At 40.9% G+C, this 20,269-nt stretch overlaps 1 protein-coding gene across 1 annotated transcript in view; it reads left to right on the top strand.

Annotated features, from left to right (window-relative positions):
- The window catches only part of LOC311231758 (cilia- and flagella-associated protein 52-like), a gene marked incomplete at both ends in the record, with an annotated part of 52,807 nt that continues 32,538 nt past the window's right edge, over positions 1-20,269 (top strand). Inside the window, 9 exon segments of the mRNA XM_084318381.1 lie at positions 1-61; positions 430-629; positions 3,491-3,602; positions 3,605-3,626; positions 4,214-4,342; positions 4,510-4,609; positions 9,024-9,140; positions 13,157-13,257; positions 13,881-14,051. Of these exon segments, the coding sequence (XP_084174507.1) occupies positions 1-61; positions 430-629; positions 3,491-3,602; positions 3,605-3,626; positions 4,214-4,342; positions 4,510-4,609; positions 9,024-9,140; positions 13,157-13,257; positions 13,881-14,051 (1,013 nt within the window).

Here is a 20,269-nt window from a genome sequence, read left to right as displayed (position 1 = left end):
ATGGCCGAGGATATTCAAGACATTCCACAACTTGAGTTGGAGGCTGTCATTGGATTCAATGGTAAGTTTAACAGAATTAACGTTAGCTGGCGTACAGTTTACGTTACGTTGATTGATTGATTGATTGATTGATTGATTGATTGATTGATTGATTGATTGATTGCAAAGTTTATTAACAGATTGCAGAATGGGTACAGTACAGTACAGCTCAATACACACAATTGTTAAGGGGATGCAGACCAGAGAACGACCTTCGTCTTGTTTACATCAGGGTCCCCCATTTTCAATTCATCAGGAATTGCAGAATACGTACATCACGTTAGCAGAATAATGACATGTTTGTTGGTCCAGGGCTGTTTATGAAAGCGTTAGCGTTAGCTAACAGTTATGGCATTTTATTGTCTAAAATACAACACTTTGTTTTATCAGGGCATGTCTATTATGGCCTGAGACTCCATCCAGACGGAAACCATCTGATTTATGCTCTCGGGTGCACCATCATCCTGAAGACAATCAATAATGGCAAGCAGGAGTTCCTGCATGGCCACGATAACAATGTGTCCTGTGTCGCAGTGTCCAAAAGTGGACATTATGTTGCTTCTGGACAGGTCACCCACATGGGCTTCAAGGTAAGCGATCAAGATAGGGAAGCCATGGGCATGGCACCACTGTAAAATACCTGGATTCTAACCCAAGGAGGACCTGATTGAAAACTTTATTAACAGATTGCAGAATGGGTACAGTACAGTACAGCTCAATACATACAATTGTTAAGGGGATGCAGACCAGAGAAAGACTTTCGTCTTGTTTACATCAGGGTCCCCCATTTTCAATTCATCGTAACATATATGACATACAGATAGACAGTACTGCTACATCTATACATTTATGACATACCAGATTTGCAAATACAGTACTGTTTGTGATACGAAAAGAGTCCAGAAAAAAATATATATACATTTGACGTAGAAACTGTACATTGGAGGGGCGGCTAGGTGGTGTAGTGGGCAAGGCACTCGCCAACAATGTGGAGACGCTGGGTTCGCGTGTTCGAATCCAGCTCTCCACATTGTTTTCAGTTTGGCTGGTCGTCCGTACTAATACAATTGGCAGTATTAGAGGGTGGGAAACTGATGGGTGGGGATCAGGCTTTGTGGACAGCGACTCCTACAGGTCGGTTGGTGCACCTGCGCAGTAGAATCAGGAAGTGTCGTTTACCAGGCGAGCTGCTGAGGGGAAGAAACTCAGTCTATGACGGGACCTAAGTGTCTTGGGCAGCATGAGCCTCCCACGCGTTACTCCTCGCCACTGAGAGATCGAGCTGCGCAGGTGAAAAGATGCGACTGCTGTTACCTCAAGTACCGGAGGGGACTTGTGCTATGTATGACTTAGTCCACATTGCAGCCGGCTTGTGGGAGGCAAGAAACAGCGTTCGTGACAGGGGAGGGTTGAATTGGATGATACGAAATTGGGATGGGAGAAAATATAGAAAATGGGAGAAAAAGTGGATAAAAAAAAAAGAAACTACATTGGAGGGGGTGGGGGGGACTGTACATTGGAGGTGGTTGGTTGGGGGGGGGCTGGGTAGGAGTGGGGGGGGGGTTGGGTAGGAGGGGTGGGTGGGGGACACCGTACAACTGTACAAGCAAAACTGTACATTGGAATATTGACAAGACCATACTTGGTAATTTACTGTACATTGGAGGGGGTTGTGTTAGGACATTTACAGGGGCCAGTTTCGAATTGCAGTCTCCCATAGGTGTTTTTTGAGAGTGTTTTTGAAAGTGGGTAGTGATTCACATTCCTTTACAGCTTTGGGTAGGGCGTTCCACATTGATGTGGCATAATTGCTAAACGTGTTTAGTCCCTTGTTTGAGCCGAATCTGGGTTTAACATGATTTGTGGAGCTCCCTCTGGTGTTGTGATCGTGGTATTCACTGACCTTTGGGAAGTATTTTGACATGTACATGGGTACCTTGGTCGTTTAGTGTATCTTGTAGACCAGGCCCATTGCAAGTTGCTGTACTCTGTCGTCTACTCTAAGCCATCCTAGGTTGTCAAAGTGGGCAGGGGTGAGGTGGGTTCTAGGAGTAAGGTCAAGCAGTAGTCTGACCAGTTTGTTTTGAGATGTTTGTAATTTTGTTTTTAGCGCCTTTGAGGTGCTTTGGTACCATGAGGTGCAAGCATAGTCGTAGTACCCTTGAATGAGTGCTCCTGCCAGAGTCTTCAGGGTATTTTTGTTTACCAGTGAGGAGATCCGGTACAAGAATCGAGTTTGTTGGTTGATTTTTTTTATTACATTGGATGCCATTTTGTCACAGGAAAGATTTGCCTCTAGGATGGAACCCAGGTATGTAATTTCATCTTTCCTTGTGACAATATTGTCACCCACTGTAACTGAGAAGCCGTCGGTCTTGCTGAGCTTGTTATTTGAACCGAAGAGAATGGACTCTGTTTTGCCCATGTGTAATGATAGTTTGTTATCAGCGAGCCATATGCAGATTTTGCCTAGTTCTGAGCTGAGGGTTTTTTCAACCTGTAACTTGTTCTTGTCAGAGACCAGCAGGTCTGAGTCGTCCGCAAACAGGAACAAGTTGCAGTCACAAGCTGACGACATGTCATTTGCATAAATTAGGAACAGTAGCGGACCTAGTATGCTTCCTTGTGGAACACTACAGCTTACTGTGAGGGGGGGGATATTATGAGGGTTATTATTAATACTAGGCTCCATACTCTGCTACACCAGCTCTAAACTTGTACATTTACATCCACTCAATAATGGACAAAGGGAGGATGTGTCTGTCCATGTTGTGCGCATCACTTTTCACACTGAATGAATGAAAGATAAAAACAAAAATATCTGTTCATTTGACATAGGCTACAAAAGATAATAATAAAAAAAGACAACAAAAAGAGAAACAGATAAACAAATTATAGTCTGCCTTGTTCGAAAAAGGAGTAGGAAGAAGTATACACTTTTTAAAATTCCTACCCCTTTTTAACTATTCATCACAAATTATATAATTTTATTCTATTGTTAATTATATGTATACACGATGTATTGATTGATTGATTGATTGATTGATTGATTGATTGATTGAAAACTTTACTAACAGATTGCAGAATGGGTACAGTACAGTACAGCTCAATACACACAATTGTTAAGGGGATGCAGACCAGAGAAAGACTTTCGTCTTGTTTACATCAGGGTCTGGGTCCCCCATTTTCAATTCATCATATATCTATACAATCCAATGCATTTATCTATAAATACATTTATATAAATATGCATATAATATATAATATATATATACTAAATAAATACCATATGATACATAATTTCTTCAATTTTTTTATTTACACCTTACACACACTCCCAATCAACACACTTCCTCTTCCAGATACCCAACCCAATTAAGAAAGATTTTTTTGTACATCTTTTTAAACTGATTTATGTTTACACATTACACTGAATTAAATGTGTTTCTAGGCTGATATAATAATCTGGGACTACGCCAAGCGGGCACTCTATGCCCGGCTGCAGCTGCACAAGGCCAAGGTGGAGGCGCTGTCCTTCTCTCCCAACGACAAATACCTGTTGTCCCTGGGGGTCAGGATGACTGCAGGTAAACAGATACAAACACCTGTTGTCCCTGGGGGGTCAGGACGACTGCAGGTAAACAGATACAAACACCTGTTGTCCCTGGGGGGTCAGGACGACTGCAGGTAAACAGATACAAACACCTGTTGTCCCTGGGGGGTCAGGACGACTGCAGGTAAACAGATACAAACAGAACAAAAAGGCAGACTGACTTCACCATCTCTGATACTCACATACTTATTTACAACATCTGCTATGTATATTATGGACAAGTTACGTTAGTCATTTATGTCCCATTCTACCTGACTGCTATTTTGGTCCTATACTAATAAGGATGTCCTCTGAATAAAATGCAAAGGAGTTAGTGATACATAGAAATTGCATAAAAAAATCTTAATTTGATTATCATGATATGATGAGGAAATCAAAACACCAGAACTGCCCTCTCCTTAGATCCAAACAAAACGCACTGTTGAAACAAAAGGGGTAAAGATTAATGATATATGCATTTGACAGCCAGTTGTTTGTCAGAGCAAACACCCACATCACTCATGCCAAATGCAGTAATAGTCTGTAATGAGACACGTGGTGTGGTGTGCGTTGCATTTTCAGCATCGTGGTGTGGAACATCGAGACCAAAGTGGCAATCTGTGGAAACCCTGCCTCCTCGCACCGGTCTGGCGACTGCCTCACCATAAAGTACTCCAACACCGACGACAACATGTTTATCTCGGCTGGAAAGTGAGTAAATGGCAACTGCTGGCATCAACTCATTATAACTCAAGCAAACAAATAAACGACAATACTCGCAGTCTACTGGCTTACTTAGATAGAGGTACGTTTTTAACATATTTGCCTGTTATGTTTGTTAACATGGTCGTTGTTGTCGTTGGCGTGTTCCCTTGCAGTGGCACATTGCGAGTTTGGGAGCTGGACCTCCCCAACAGGAAGATCAGACCCACCGACTGTCAGACAGGCATGCTGACGCGCGTTGTCAAGTGTATCGAGGTGAGAGACTATGAGTCACTTTCACTCCTGCCATTTAGCTTTCCCATTGAATTAAATGCTTTTTTTCTTTTTTTTTTTCTTTTTTTTTCCCCATCCCACTGTTTAGTCATTATGCCAATTCACAACCCCCTTCCTGGTTGTTGCGCACCCCCCCCTACTGTTGGTCCGGGAGGCCGGAGACTGTCACATGCTTTCCTCCGACGCTTGTGCAGCCAGCCGGCAGCCAGCCTGGCAGCGCAGATTCTCACGGGAGAGTGTAATGTGTGGAAGGTCACACTACCTCCCTCCAGATCCTACCCTCGCTGTGCAGGCGCCCCGACCGAACTGTAGGGGTCGCTGTCCACAACGCCCCTGACCCACCCATCAGCTTTCCCACCCCTAACACTGCCAATTGTGTTAGTATGAACGACCAGCCAAGCTGATAGCAACGCCGAGAGCTGGATTCGAACCCAGCGTCTCCAGCGTTGATGGCGAGCGCCTTGCCCACTACACCACCTAGCCGCCGAATTAAATGCTTAAAGGGGCACGTCACCAAAAATACAATGCTGATTTATTTCGCACATAATCACATGCATCCAAAAACTCAACAGTTTTGCACACATTAATTTAGTTTGACAGTTCTTGTGAGTAAATTAGTTTGAATATGACCACCAGTGATGTCATTGGGACTGAATCCTTGTGTTGTCGTGTTAATTACAGCACCATGAAATAATAAGGTAGCAGTGGGTCCTACTAATCACCCCAAAGTACCAGGAAATACCCCAAAATACCAGAAACTACCCCAAAATACCAGAAAATACCCCAAAGTATACCAGAAACTACCCCAAAATACCCCAAAATACCAGAAAATACCCCAAAATACCCCAAAGTGTACCCCAAAATACCAGAAAATACCCCAAAGTATACCCCAAAATACCAGAAACTACCCCAAAATACCAGAAACTACTCCAAAATACCCCAAAGTATACCCCAAAATACCAGAAACTACCCCAAAATACCAGAAAATACCAGAAACTACTCCAAAGTATACCCCAAAATACCAGAAACTACCCCAAAATACCAGAAAATACCAGAAAATACCAGAAACTACCCCAAAGTATACCCCAAAATACCAGAAACTACCCCAAAATACCAGAAACTACCCCAAAATACCCCAAAGTATACCCCAAAATACCAGAAACTACCCCAACATACCAGAAAATACCAGAAACTACCCCAAAATACCCCAAAGTATACCCCAAAATACCAGAAACTACCCCAAAATACCAAAAACTACCCCAAAATACTGCAAAATACCAGAAAATACCCCAAAGTATACCCCAAAATACCAGAAACTACCCCAAAATACCCCAACATACCAGAAAATACCAGAAACTACCCCAAAATACCCCAAAGTATACCACAAAATACCAGAAACTACCCCAAGTTATTACACTAAACTTAAGAGGGATACTAATTTCATGAGGAGGATAACATGGATTGAGAGGCCTCCAGGATATTTTCCAGTGAACAGGGCCGACATTGCAGTGTGGGAATATCTAGGCACATTCCCCATAACACTCAGTTATCATGCAAATGCTAAGAAAAATCCATCTCAGTTTATCAGAACACAAACAGAGGTGACTGAAAGAGTGGCTCAGGTGGTACAAACCCAGACACCTCGTGATGTATACGCACAGTTAGTTATGGAAGATGAGGAAAATGCACCTCGAGATTTAAAACAAGTCAGGAATATAAAAACATCAAGTATCAAAAGACCAGAGGCCTTCTGGTAATCGAACCAATACTGCTGATGAGCTTCAGACAGTTCTGAATATGTTGCAGGAAAATCATTATGTTCAGCAAAAAATGTCTAGGAAGGGAAAACCACCTTGTGTCATCCTTTACTTTGATGAACAATTAGAAGATGTTAGAAGATTTTGTTGTGGGCAGGATGCTACATCTGTTTTAGGAGTGGATCGTACATTTTATTTGGGGGCTTGCTTCTTAACAGTGACTGTGTTCAAAAACCCAAAACTTTTTAAGAAAGAGACTGGAGAGCCACCATTATTCATTGGGCCACTGTATTTGCACTGGGACGGCAGCTTTGAGACTTACCATGATTTCTTTGCCCATTTGAAATCAAAGTTGTCGGTGGCATATTTAGCAACAGAAATAAATATCAGTGAGGACATAGTTATTGGATCCGATCAGGAACGGGCAATTTTAAAGGCCATAGAGTCTTTGTTTCCTGAAGCGAGTCATATTTTGTGTTCAAAACATATTCGGGATAATGTGAAACATTATCTAACACATAAAGTGGGAATGGACGCAAAAAAGAGAGCAGTAATTGAGAATAAGCTGTTCCATAATGCTAATTCTCTTACCTACTGTAAAAACGAGTATGACTTTTGTGAAAAGGTACTTGAACTTGAAACATATATAGAATCAAATTGCCCAGAGTTCACTACATATTTCTCTAAGTTAATACCTACATTGAAAAAGAAAATAATGGAGACAAAGAACAGAAAGAAATGGATTCCTGATAATTGGACAAATAATAATTGTGAAGCAATGAATCATGTAATTAAGCTGGCTACTAATTGGAAAGCACAAAAGTTACCAGATCTGATATTAAAACTCCAACAAATTTCTCAACTTCAAAATATAGATGTGCGCAGATGCCTTCATGGCCAAGGTAATTATACTTTAAAGCCAGAATTTAAAAGATATGAGGTCCCCAATGTCATATGGGACACTATAACTAAAGATGAGCAGAATGAGCTATATTTAAAGTTCTTGAAAGTTAAGATGGTACCTAAGGCTAAAACAATAGAATCAAATGATGGTCAGTTGAGCATTCCAGTGGTACCCCAGCTAGCCAAAAAGCCTGGCCAAAAAATTTGCGAACAACTTCAAAAAGAAGAAAAGTGAAGACATAAGTATGTTCACTTCATGCATGCTCATAAGAGATTTGATTTCGTTTTTTATATTTTTTTTATATATGTGTGTTTTTTTTAGATGACAGCATTTTTTATTTATTTTGTATTTAACCAGGAAGTCCCATTGAGATACAAGATCTCTTTTGCAAGGGAGACCTGGCCAAGATGACAGCAATACCATTTGCAATATATCAGACAGCAATGTTTTTGTGTTTACATGTATTGTATATTGTATATATGCACTTTTATTATGTTCTTGTGTGATGTATACAATATACAATACATGTAAACACAAAAACACAAAACAGAATAGTCTACATAATAGTAAAGGTGTATGACAGTAAAATACAGGGTAATACAGTAATTTAGCAGTTTTGCAGTTGGGACCCGACTACAGAAAGCAGCAAAATTCTTTTTGTAGGAAGTTATGTAATACAGATTTAAATTTGTTGAGAGAGACCAGGGTATCTAAGTGGATATGGTCTTGTAGCCCATTCCATGACCAAGGTGTGAAGCTTGAAAAAGCTGTTCTTCCTAGTTCAGTGTGTATTCTAGTTTTTTAAGTAGCCATCTTGTGGACCTGAATGTAATGTAATGACACAGTTAGAATGTCCTGTTATGTTGTCATGTATAGCCTATAGTTGTCTCTTTTCTTCCGTCCTTACTGGAATTTGTTCAAACATTTTATACTGTTCTGTTATTATTGTTGTTGATGTTGTTTTGTTATTGTTGAACATTTAAAATAAAATTGATAAAAAAAAAGCACTTTCCTACCTGCACAAATAGCTTTATAATTGCCTCTCCTTCACCAATTCACACATGCACTCACAGAGCAATGGCAGCCAGATGCCATGCAAGGTGCTAGCCTGCTTATTGGAGTCATTTGGGGTTCAGTGTCTTGGTATTTTGGGGTATTTTCTGGTATTTTCTGGTATTTTGGGGTAAACTTTGGGGTATTTTGGGGTAGTTTCTGGTATTTTGGGGTATACTCTTGGGTATTTTGGGGTAGTTTCTGGTATTTTCTGGTATTTTGGGGTATTTTGGGGTAGTTTCTGGTATTTTGGGGTATACTTTGGGGTATTTTGGGGTAGTTTCTGGTATTTTCTGGTATTTTGGGGTATACTTTGGGGTATTTTGGGGTATTTTCTGGTATTTTGGGGTATACTTTGGGGTAGTTTCTGGTATTTTGGGGTATACTTTGGGGTATTTTGGGGTAGTTTCTGGTATTTTGGGGTAGTTTCTGGTATTTTGGGGTATACTTTGGGGTATTTTGGGGTAGTTTCTGGTATTTTCTGGTACTTTGGGGTGATTAGTAGGACCCGTAGCAGTCCCTATAAGACAATGTATTGCTATTTCTTCCATCTAGATCATTTCATGGAGCTGTAATTAACAATGGTGACGCTTGCTGCTGCTACACATTCCTCCCATCCTTCATTTCTTCATTCCCTTTATCCTCTTCTTCTTCTCCTCTTCTCCTCCACGTCGTTTCAAAGATTCCAGATGACGGTCTGTTCTTCTTCTGTGGTACGACTAGTGGAGACATCATGAAGTTCAACCTGAAGACGGGGCTCCTTAACGGCTGTGGTCCCGTTAAAAAGAAATTCCGCCAGGTCAGTCAGCAGCAATACACTCCTGCTTGAGTGCCCCCCCCCCCCCCTTTTTTTTTATCAAATCCTTTTATTTTAATTTTTTCATTTCACAACACAACAAAGCACAACACAATACAGTAACACAATAATACACAAGACACCACAGGACAGTACTTCAACAATAATAACTAACTACAATAACGACAAGACAATCAGAAATAATAAAAATAATAATAAATACAGAATATAAAAAAAAAAACATAAAAATATAAAGATATTCAAAATTTAATTAAATTAAATTATTACAGACACCATAAAATACTATTCCTCCCCCACTCCCACCCCTCAGGACCAGCACCCTGATCCTGCTTCGCTGCTGCTTGAGTGCTTTTCATACTGTTGTTTTATAGTAACCTGTTCTCTGATAGCCACATCTCAGCTGTCCCTCTGGCTGAACAGACTGACTGAGCTGTACTAGACTGCTCTTTGGGGAAAAGGTTCAGATTGTATCATACTACACAGGATAGACCGTATGACAAGTATGACAATCTGAAAAACATAGATATGGTGGCACTCTATCAATAAATGAAAATGTTACTGGTCTAATAGTGGTATATGTTATATACATACCTTATACATATATATTTATATATATAGAGAGAGAGAGTAGGACAGCACTCCAATTCGACTTTTCGATAAGTGTAATTGGAGTCCTGTCCTAGTCTCCCTTTTTTTTTTTTTTAATAATGTTTTTTTTTGGTAGATTTTTCTTTATTGGCTTTTTACTACCGGGCAGCCCGGTAGAGAGAGAGAGAGAGAGGAAGAATGGGAGACAGATGGGGGAAGACATTCGGCAAAGGTCGCCGGGTCCGGGAGTCGAACCCAGGACGGCCGTGTTGCGACGCAGCGCAGTACGTGGTGTGCTACTTGAGCACCCCTAGTCTCTTTTTTATTATTCATTACATTGAGGATCCATCATGCATTCTTCTAGATTTGTTGAGCATGTTGTGTATATATATTATGTCCACAAACATGGTTTAATATAAAAAAAAAATGAAATGAAAACTCACTAAAATTAAGACTTGATGTACCATGTCTGTCTGAGTACTGCCTTTTCTACTTTGTTGGAGATTGTCCTATATTATTTTTCGGGGCTGAGCGGCCAGCTAAGAACTCTGAGAAGCACATTTGCCCTTGATTTGAAATCTTTATTTAGAACATGTAAATACAAACAATATAAAACAAAAACAAATCATTGATCTATAGCAATGAAATGGATTTTTTTTTAAATAAAAAACAAAACATAACTCAATTTACATGTTCGAAAAGGAGTAGGAAGAAGTATACACTTATTTAATCCTACCCCTTTTCCACTACTCAAATGAATGTACTAATATAAATATATAAATATTTTAAATATTCCGTCTCTCGTCGATTCTGAAAATGGTGAGTATATGAAATGAATGCACTCAATAGCACCTAGTATCCAAATCCTTGTATCTGTAAAATTGCAACACTGAAGTGTATAGAATGTTGCAAGTCTCTCCAGTGATTAAATATTTTGTTTCTGGGATTAAATTGAGCTGCTAAACAATATTTCGCCCAAAACTGTAATGTGCCTTGCTGGGCCACACTAATTATACAGTACAGACACAGTAGATGACTGCTCTGCTCTGTTTCCACTGACCTAGATATGAGAGCTATATGAAGATGAAGTTTCTTTCATCAGGTCCTAGGACGATTTGCCGCCCTCTATGCACAGGGCATGCAGAATCTTTTTTGGACCATGTCTTTAGTATAGGATGCACCTATACTACTACTGCTATTGGATACCAGGTCGATACTAGGCTAAAACAGAAATACAATCAAATACCTACAGTAAGAGCCATGTGTAATACATTAGAAATCTAAATCTAATATGTTACATTTCTCTAATATATCAGTATCTAGCAATGATTGATTGATTGATTTTATTTGACATAATAAAATACAATACACATGTGCATACAGTATAATAATACATCAGGATAGTGCAAGAAAGTCCTTAGACCTATTTCCATTGCGGTCCCAAGATACGGCAGGCAGAGCAAAAAAAGGGACATGCACAGTATGCTGCTACTCCTACTTGACAACCCGGAGTCAATCACACACCTACTCAATTACAGTAACTATAACAATTACAATAATAATATAAAAAGTACATAAAAAACACATCATCTTAATATCAGACTAAAAGCTACAGCCTAAGTTGCTCAGCAACAATTTTTTCAGTTGGTTTTTGAACCCATTCAAGGACTGGGCAGATTTTATTTCACTGGGGATTTTGTTCCATTCCTCCCCCCCGATATAGAGGAATGTACTTCTTCCAGCTTTGCTTTTCAGGTTGGGTATTTTCAGATTAGCTACACTAGTCCTACCTTGTATTCAAGCTATGGGAGTCCCGCACATACAGAAAATAAATTTAAATTAAAAATAATTAGGATACAAGCCCTGTAAAAATCTTATATACCTATAAGACCATATAAATACTTATATGGTCAGTTTTAACTGTTTAATTCTACCTTCCACAGGGAGCCAATTCAGCTCTTTGAAGTGGACTGGGCTGGTGTGTGTTCTTGGACTTAACTTTAGGACGACCCTCATCAACTTATTCTGCACTGTCTGCAGCCTGTCTTTCGTTTTTTTTTTTCATTAAGCCACTGTACCAGGATAAGCAGGTGTAATCAAAATGGCACTGAATTAAAGAAATGGCTAATGTTCTCATAGTTTGCCTATCAAGGAACTTCGATATCCTTGCTAGATACTTGGTTCTTGCATGGACTTTACCAATAACGGAGAGGGCCATGGACTCGCTGGTCATACATTGATCTAATTCACATCCAAGATAAACAACAGACGTCCTTTCTTTTTTTTTAAACTTTGGCCATTCCCCTGGCTCTTTTATGTGTTTATCACATTTATACTGGTCAAGGATGACCGACAGAAACAGGCTGAAAGGGTTCAGATGGGGGGGAAGACACTCTGGGAAAGGCACGGCTGCAGTCGGGATTCGAACTCGCTAAGCCCCAGATCCGTGACGAGCACGGTTGTCCACGGCGCTGAAATAGCGCTCGCGGTACGTGGTGAGCTACTGGAGCTCCCCAACAGACGTCCTTTCTTGAAGCTTTACACCATTACATTCAACAGCAATTTGGTAGTGAAAACAGTGGTATCTGTGCATCTCTACAGTTTAGTTTATTGTTTAGTTTCTCAGGGAACATGTACAACACATTAATCTCACTTAATAAGAGATGTAGCTATCAGCTAATATCCATCTGCAGTCCCCAGGGGGAAATAATTCAGGCCGGGAAATATAGTGCGAAATATAGCCCCAGTCAGGCCACTTTTTAAGGGGGGGGTCTGGGGGTCCCCCACCATGAAATGTTTTGTTACAGAGACTTAATTTCCTGCATTCTGGTGCAGGATTTTTAGACATTTAACCCTTTACATGCCAGTGTTTGTGATGGCATCACAAATTATTGTTAAAAAAAACACACAAAGTTAAATATTTTACATAGATAAGATAAGATAAGATATTCCTTTATTGATCCCCTTGGGGAAATGCAGGCATCATAGCAGCAGGGGGGAGGGGAGGTACAGGTAGTAAAAAAGCAGTGTAAACATTATAACAAATCAATATAATTAACTTTGCATATGGGCAACAAGGTGCGAGATGAGGGTATGTATGCCCTCTCAGTTATATTTGCCCTACAATAGTTACAATATATAATCTAATAATCTAAATCTAATATAATATATAATCTAAAAAAACCTAAATGCTAAATATATGCAATATATAATCTAATAATCCAATAATCTAAATCTAATATAATCTAAAAATGCTAAAGGCTAAAAAGCTAAAAGCTAAATATATGATCTGAGGAAGTATACAGTATTCACATAAGGTGCGGTATGCATAAGGTAGTATATTGTCCTATAGTCCTCTAGATTTGTACATTATATACGTTGTAGCCTGTGTACCGTGCCCTTTTCTCCAGGGTGTGAGCGTGCTGAAGTCTGTGAAGTCTGGGGACATCCTGGTGGGCTCCGAGGCCGGCCTGGTGTCTCTCTGCTGTGCAGCCACCTTCAAGACCATCAGGTGAGTGCTGCTATTCAAGCAGTAGGTCACCCCTTGTTGCCTAAAGCTGCACTGTGTAAGGTTTTTTTAATGGGAAAAAAGGTACAGGTATGGGCATGGTAATAGCAGAGAGACATAAATATAGGCAATCAAATAATACAATTAGATCTGAATATGAAAAAATATTATGTGAAAGAAAAAAAACGGTGTAAAAAAAACCATCTAATTAACTAGCAGTGCAGTGCAAAGGTGCAGATGAGGGTCTGTGTTTGAATTTGAACGTGACATTTTTCACACACGCACGCACGCACGCACGCACGCACACACACACACACACATGATACAATACATGTCATCATCTTGAGAACATCATCAAAAGCTTTTGGAAGGGAGCCTGATCACAAACAAAGGCCTCCAAATATGGACAACATACAACATGTAGTCGTGGTAGTAGTATGGGTAAAAAATTTGAGGAACAAATTGTAAAGCGCTTTGGATAAAAGGGCTATATAAATAAATGCAGCCATTTACCATTTATATGGTAGAACAAATATGTAACTAATAATAGGCCTAGATATTATGTTCCATACATCAAACCATCCAGATTGTATTGCTTGTCATTGTTCCCCCTCCTCCTGTGTTAGACGTGTCCAGCTGGAGGGAGGGGTGACCTCCATTGCTATGATCGGAGAGGGGCAGCAGTTCTTTGCCGGGACGGACGCCTCGCAGATCTACCGCATCAACTTCGGGGACCTGCAGGCCGAGCTGGTGGCCAGCAGCCACAGCAGCGCTGTCATGGACGTGGCCATCCCCTTGTGAGTGACAGGCCGACACCTCAAACCAGTACCCACTTTCCCCCACTAGAGGGGGATGTATGCATGCTCAGTGAATGGATGAATGAATGAATGAATGAATGAATGAATGAATGAATGAATGAATGAATGAAAACTTTATTTAACAGATTGTAGAATGGGTACAATACAGTACGGCTCAATACACACAATTGTTAAGGGGATGCAGACCAGAGAAAGACGTTTGTCTTGTTTACCTCAGGGTCCCCCATTTTCAATTCACAGTGACATTTATGACATACACAACATACATGACATCATGACATTTATGGCATAGGGACATACATGACATACAGGTATATACAGTAGTACTGTTACATTTGTGACATATACAATATGCAAATATACAGTACTGTTACCCATAGATCCTAACAGAGATTATATACATATGATGGGGAGGAGACTGTACATAAGGGGGGGGGGGGGGGGGGGGGGGGGGGTTGGACCTTTACGGTGGCCAGGTTAGAATTGCAGCCTCCCGTAGGTGCTCTTTAAGAGCGGTTTTGACTGTGGGTAGGGATTCACATCTTTTTACGGCTGTGGGTAGGGCGTTCCACATTGTTGTGGCATAATAGCAAAATGTGTTTAGTCCCTTCTTTGTGCTGAATCTGGGTTGCACATGATTTGTGGAACTCCCTCTGGTTATTTGTTCCGAAGAGAATGGACTGTTTTACCCAGGTCACGTGTAATGATAGTTTGTTATCAGCGAGCCAGGTGCAGATTCTGCCGAGTTCTGAGCTGAGGGTTTTTTCAACCTGCAACTTGTTCTTGTCAGAGACCAGCAGGGCTGAGTCGTCCGCGAACAAGAACAAGTTGCAGTCACAAGCTGATGACATGTCATTTGCATAATTTAAGAACAGTAGCGATCCTAGTATGCTTCCTTGTGGAACACCACAGCTCACTGTGAGGGGGGGGGGGGGATAGAGTACCGTTTACCTCCACCATCTGTTCTCTCCCCTCAAGGTATTGCATCCAGCTCACTGATAAACTATCAAAACCAATAGCTTTTAGCTTGTCAATCAGAATGGAGTGATTGACAGTGTCGAAGGCCTTTTGTAGGTCCAGCATGACCATGCCGCAGTATTTGCCCGCGTCCACCTCTTGGTTGATGTGGTCGCTCAAATAGAGAGAAGGCATGTGTCAGTGGAGTGGGATGTTCTGAAGCCAGATTGGAATTCGTAGATTCGATTTTTTTCCGCTAGGTACTTTTCTACCTGTTCGTAGAAATTTTTTCCATGACTTTCGAGATGGAGGTAAGAATAGAAACAGGGCGGTAGTTGCCTGGGTCTAATTTGCTGCCCTTTTTGTGCAGGGGGGTCACTCGCAATTTTGAAGTCCTTGGGGACGTGTCCCTGTTTTATGGAGAGGTTTATTATGTGTGTGATGACTGGGGTGATGGCGGATGCTGAGTCTCTGAGGAATTTGGAGGGGATGTTGTCATGGCCAGTGGCCTTGTTAGGTTGGAGGGCGCTCAGTTTCTTGAGTACCTCATCTGTTACCATTTCCAGTTTGAAGTCGTCTTTGCAGACCCCTAGGTTTTTGTAGTATGCTACTATGTGTTCTACCCCATAATGCCCTGAGTGGGAGGGTAATTTATTAACCAGTGTTGTGGCTATGTTTGTAAAGAATATGTTTAGGTATTTGGCCACATCCAGTTTGTCTGTGATGAGAGTGTTTTCTGTCTTTATGTTTATGTTTCTAAATCTGGTTTTTGTTTTTTTGCAGCCTAATTGGTTGTTCAGTAATTTCCAAAGTTCGCAGGGTTTGTTTTTGTTTTCCTCCGATTTTCTCCCATCCCAATGTTAGTCGTATGCCAATTCCCAGTCCCTTCCTGGTCGCTGCGCACTTACCCCCCACAGTCAGATCATCTGGGAGAGTGGAGGCTACCACGTGCTTCCTCCGACACACGTCCAGCCAATCACCGCTTCTTTTCACCTGGCAGCGCGGATTCTCATCGAGAGGGCGTAGCGTGTGGGAGGATCACACTATCCCCCTCAAGTCCTATCCGCGCTTAGCAGGCGCCCCGACCGAACTGTAGGAGTCGCTGTTTACAACGACCCGGACCCACCCCGCCAGCTTCTCCCACCCTCTAATACAGCCAATTGTATTAGTGCAGACGGCCAGCCAAGCTGGTGACAACCCTGGAGCTGTGAGCTGGATTCGAACACAGCTCCGGGGTTGGTGACGAACGCAATCTCCGCTCGGCCACCTAACCGCTCTCTTTTTGCGGTTTTGATCATGGTGTTTACGTCATTTCTTAGTCTGTTTCTTTGAATTTTTAGTTCAACCACGTGGGATTGGAGTTCACTGTTTGAGCTTTTGGTAAGCTTTGTCTGACTTTTATGAAGTTCAGAGCATTTTTTGTCTCTGGTTTTCATAGCGGTCAGTATTTCAGTGTGCATCCATGGCTCAGCGTGATTTTTAACCCTGGTGGTTCTTAGGGGTGCCATGTTGTTAAGTATTGTTGTGAATTTGGTTTTGAATCCAAGCCATGTTTCTTCAACCAGTGTACCACTGAGCTCATCTGACCAGTCCATGCTCTCCAGTTCTTTGTTAAAGGCCTCTCTAGAGTAGGTTTTGAGGTCCCTAGATGTGACTGTTTTGTGACAGCCGGCCTTTTGTTTTAGCTTTTTGCGGGTACAGAATATCATATAATGATCACTTAACCCGCATGCTATCACCCCTTTGTTGGAGATCATGGACTTGTCAGAGGTCAGAATTAGATCAATGGTAGTTTGTGTTGAATCACATACTCTTGTGGGTTGGGTGATTAGCTGGCTGAAACCGTGCAGATCACAACCTACCGAAGGCCTTGAAGACGGGTGCTTCTTTACGTAGCATATCCGTGTTCCAGTCCCTGATAAGAATATTTTCTACACCTTCCACCCCAGCTAAACACCCATCCAGTGTGTCATAGAAGCCACTCTGCTCTGGTGGTCTATAGATTGTGCCTACTAGGGGTGTAAAGATACACATATCCGTACCGAACCGAACCGTTTCAGTGTGTACCGTACCGAACGGCTGTGTAGTGTACAGAGCGAATACAACGTTATGTTAACCACTAACGAACTGCTTATTATTATTTAAAAAAAGAAAAATTACAAGTCGATTATTAATTTCAATATAGAATATTCGTTGACAGCCCTACAAGTACAATTAGTTACTGCACACTACATCACCCCTGAGTGGAACATGGAAAGCCAAACTTTCCCCCACTGTACCGAAATCCCATACCGAACCTTGACTTCAAAACCGAGGTACGTACCGTACCGTTGTTTTTGTGTACCGTTACACCCCTAGTGCCTACTAGTACGGATTTCGCCCTTTCGAATAAGATTTCAACCCAAACAGTTTCAATTGCATCATGGTTCAGGTCAGTAGATTTATCATGGTGTTTGAAAAGTTAATTATCATGGTGTTTGAAAAGTTAATTATCATGGTGTTTGAAAAGTAGATTATCATGGTGTTTGAAGGTCTAAACCATTGCTGCAGTGGTACATTTCTCAATGCTAAAGATATCAGTGAGGATGGAATTTTTTTTAATATGGTCTGGGTTGAAAAATAGTGAACCTATTCTTTAAAAGCTATTTACAACATATATTTTACAGGATATAAAACAGTAGTTAAAGTTCATTCGAGTGCCGTTGAGCTTCTTCCTTTCTCTCTCCTTCTCTCCTCATGTCCTCTCCTCCTGCCCTCTCTCTCTGTCATATACTCCCCTTCTCTCCTCCTGTACTCTCCTCCTGTACTCCCCCTTCTCTCCTCCTGTCATCTCCTTCTCTCCTCATGTCCTCTCCTTCTCTCATCCTGTCCTCTCCTTCTCTCCTCTATCTCTCTCTCTCCCTCCCCCTCTCTATCTTCCCCATTCTCTCCATTAAAGTTAATATATTGTACCTGGATACTGGCTGGATCAGTGGGATATTTTAATGGCAACAGGAGAGTATTCAAGTTATTTGTTGTTGTGTCGTTTGAATCATTTCTCTCCCTATCATCATTTTCATCCTTGCTTTCTTTAGCATCTCCATGACCATCTTCATCATCATTTCTCTCCATAGCATCATCTGCATTCTCTTTCCTCAACTTCTTCATAATTTCTCTCAATATAATCATCTGCATTTTGTATTTCCTCCACTTCTTCATAATTTCTCTCCATAGAATCATCTGCATTTTCTCTTTCCTCCACTTCTTCACCATCTCTCTTCCTGATATCATCATTTCCTCTTGAATATCTCCATCTTCATTGTCCGTCTATCTAAGGTGGAGCAAATAATATTTGTTTTATAATAGTAATATAATTGTACTGTATATAATATTCGTACTGTAGCCTACAATGTTATAATTGTATTATAAAATAATATGTCATATAGCACTACCACTAGCCCTCTTGCCTTGATTGGAATAAAAAGGATCTATGGTTGGTCAATTTAAATGTTTAAGACACATTTTTCTGTCCAAAATAAGCATTATTGACCATGTTATAACCAGATTCTCAGTTATAATCCAAACTATTGGCTTTGTGCGACAAGCTTGTACACGTAGCTAGTAGTGAGGACTTACAAATACATCCTTATCTCCTCCCTTACTATTGTTGCTTTGGACCCAATTTTTCAAAGAGAAGCTGCCTCTTGCAGCATTTTTCAGCTGCTTTTTAATATTCTTCCGATTTCTTTCTCTCATTGGCATTCTGTAATCATAGAATATAGGCCAATGCTAAACCCACTTTTAAGTTTACTACCACTCTTAAGTTAGCTTTCAAAAGCAATTCACACTGAACTTTAAAGTGCTATGGGTATATTTTGTGCAAATCCTAAAATAATTTGTACACTTTATTTCTAAATTGAGAACACAGGTTAGCATAGAATCAGCTAAGCAAGGTACCTGTTTAGTTAGCTAGCTACAGTAGCCTACTGTAGGCTAAAACATACTGCCATCAATAAAAGCACTTGCAGTGTACACACATTAGTATTAGTAATGCATAATTGGTAAAACAAACTCAATCTTTGCAACTTCAAAGAAAGCTTGCTGTATTACCTACCTCACACACAGCAGTAGGATGCAGGGTTACAGCTCAGACTGCATTAAGCCCTCTGACATCTGAACATTCAAGAGGGGATGTGTCTAAAACTGAAAACTGAAATGGATGGAATATAGTGACGGGGCTGCTCAGAGTTGTAGCTAACACTTTTGCGTGACATTATTTAACCGTCGGGGCACATGGTCAAGTTTAGACCATTGGAAGGGCACCAATGGGCACGTCCTTTCATTTTCGCCACTCAAAAGGGCATTTTAGCGTGATGTTTTCAACTGTGGGGGCACATGGTCAAGTTTAACCATTGGAAAGGCACCAATGGGCACGTCCTCTAGTTGTTTCCACTCAAAAGGGCACTTTAGGTTTAGCGTGATGTTTTCAACTGTCAGATTCAGATTACTTTATTCACCATATTGTTTATACAAATGGAACGTGATTCGACATTACAGTGCATGATTTTTTTCACAAATAGGAATAACATAATAAATAAATAAGTGCAAAAACAGGACAGAACAGTGAGACAACAATAAGACAGTAAAAGTGCAGTGGTTGGGGACATGGATACAGTGCAGCACAGTTCAGAGGTCTGTGGGGGCACATGGTCAAATCTAGACCATTGGAGGGACACATCCTCTAGTTTTTTCACTCAAAGGGGCACTTTTGCGTGATGTTTTTCAACTGTGGGGGCACATGGTCAAGTTTAGACCATTGGAAGGGCACCAATGGGCACGTCCTCTAATTTTTGCCACTCAAAAGGGCACTTTAGCACGATGTTTTCAACTGTGGGGGCACATGGTCAAGTTTAGACCATTGGAAGGGCACCAATGGGCACGTCCTCTATAGTTTTTGCCACTCAAAGGGCACTTTAGTGCGATGTTTTCAACTGTGGGGGCACATGGTCAAGTTTAGACCATTGGAAGGGCACCAATGGGCACGTCCTCTATCATTTTTGCCACTCAAAAGGGCACTTTTGCATGACATTATTTAACCCACATACCGTGTAGGAAAACCAGTACCCACTTTCCCCCACTAGAGGGGGATGTATGCATGCTCAGTCTGTAGTAGTTCAACTCCCTGGATTCACATGAATTCAAGACCGTAATAATAATCATAATACAATATTTACGGTGTATCTATTCTATGAAACTGGATT

The sequence above is a fragment of the Notolepis coatsorum genome, assembly GCF_963971535.1.
Source record: "Notolepis coatsorum genome assembly, chromosome: 7".
NCBI classification, from domain to species: Eukaryota; Metazoa; Chordata; class Actinopteri; order Aulopiformes; family Paralepididae; genus Notolepis; species Notolepis coatsorum.
The sequence above is the reverse complement of the archived record's forward strand: the minus strand, read 5'-3'. Positions and strand labels throughout refer to the sequence as shown.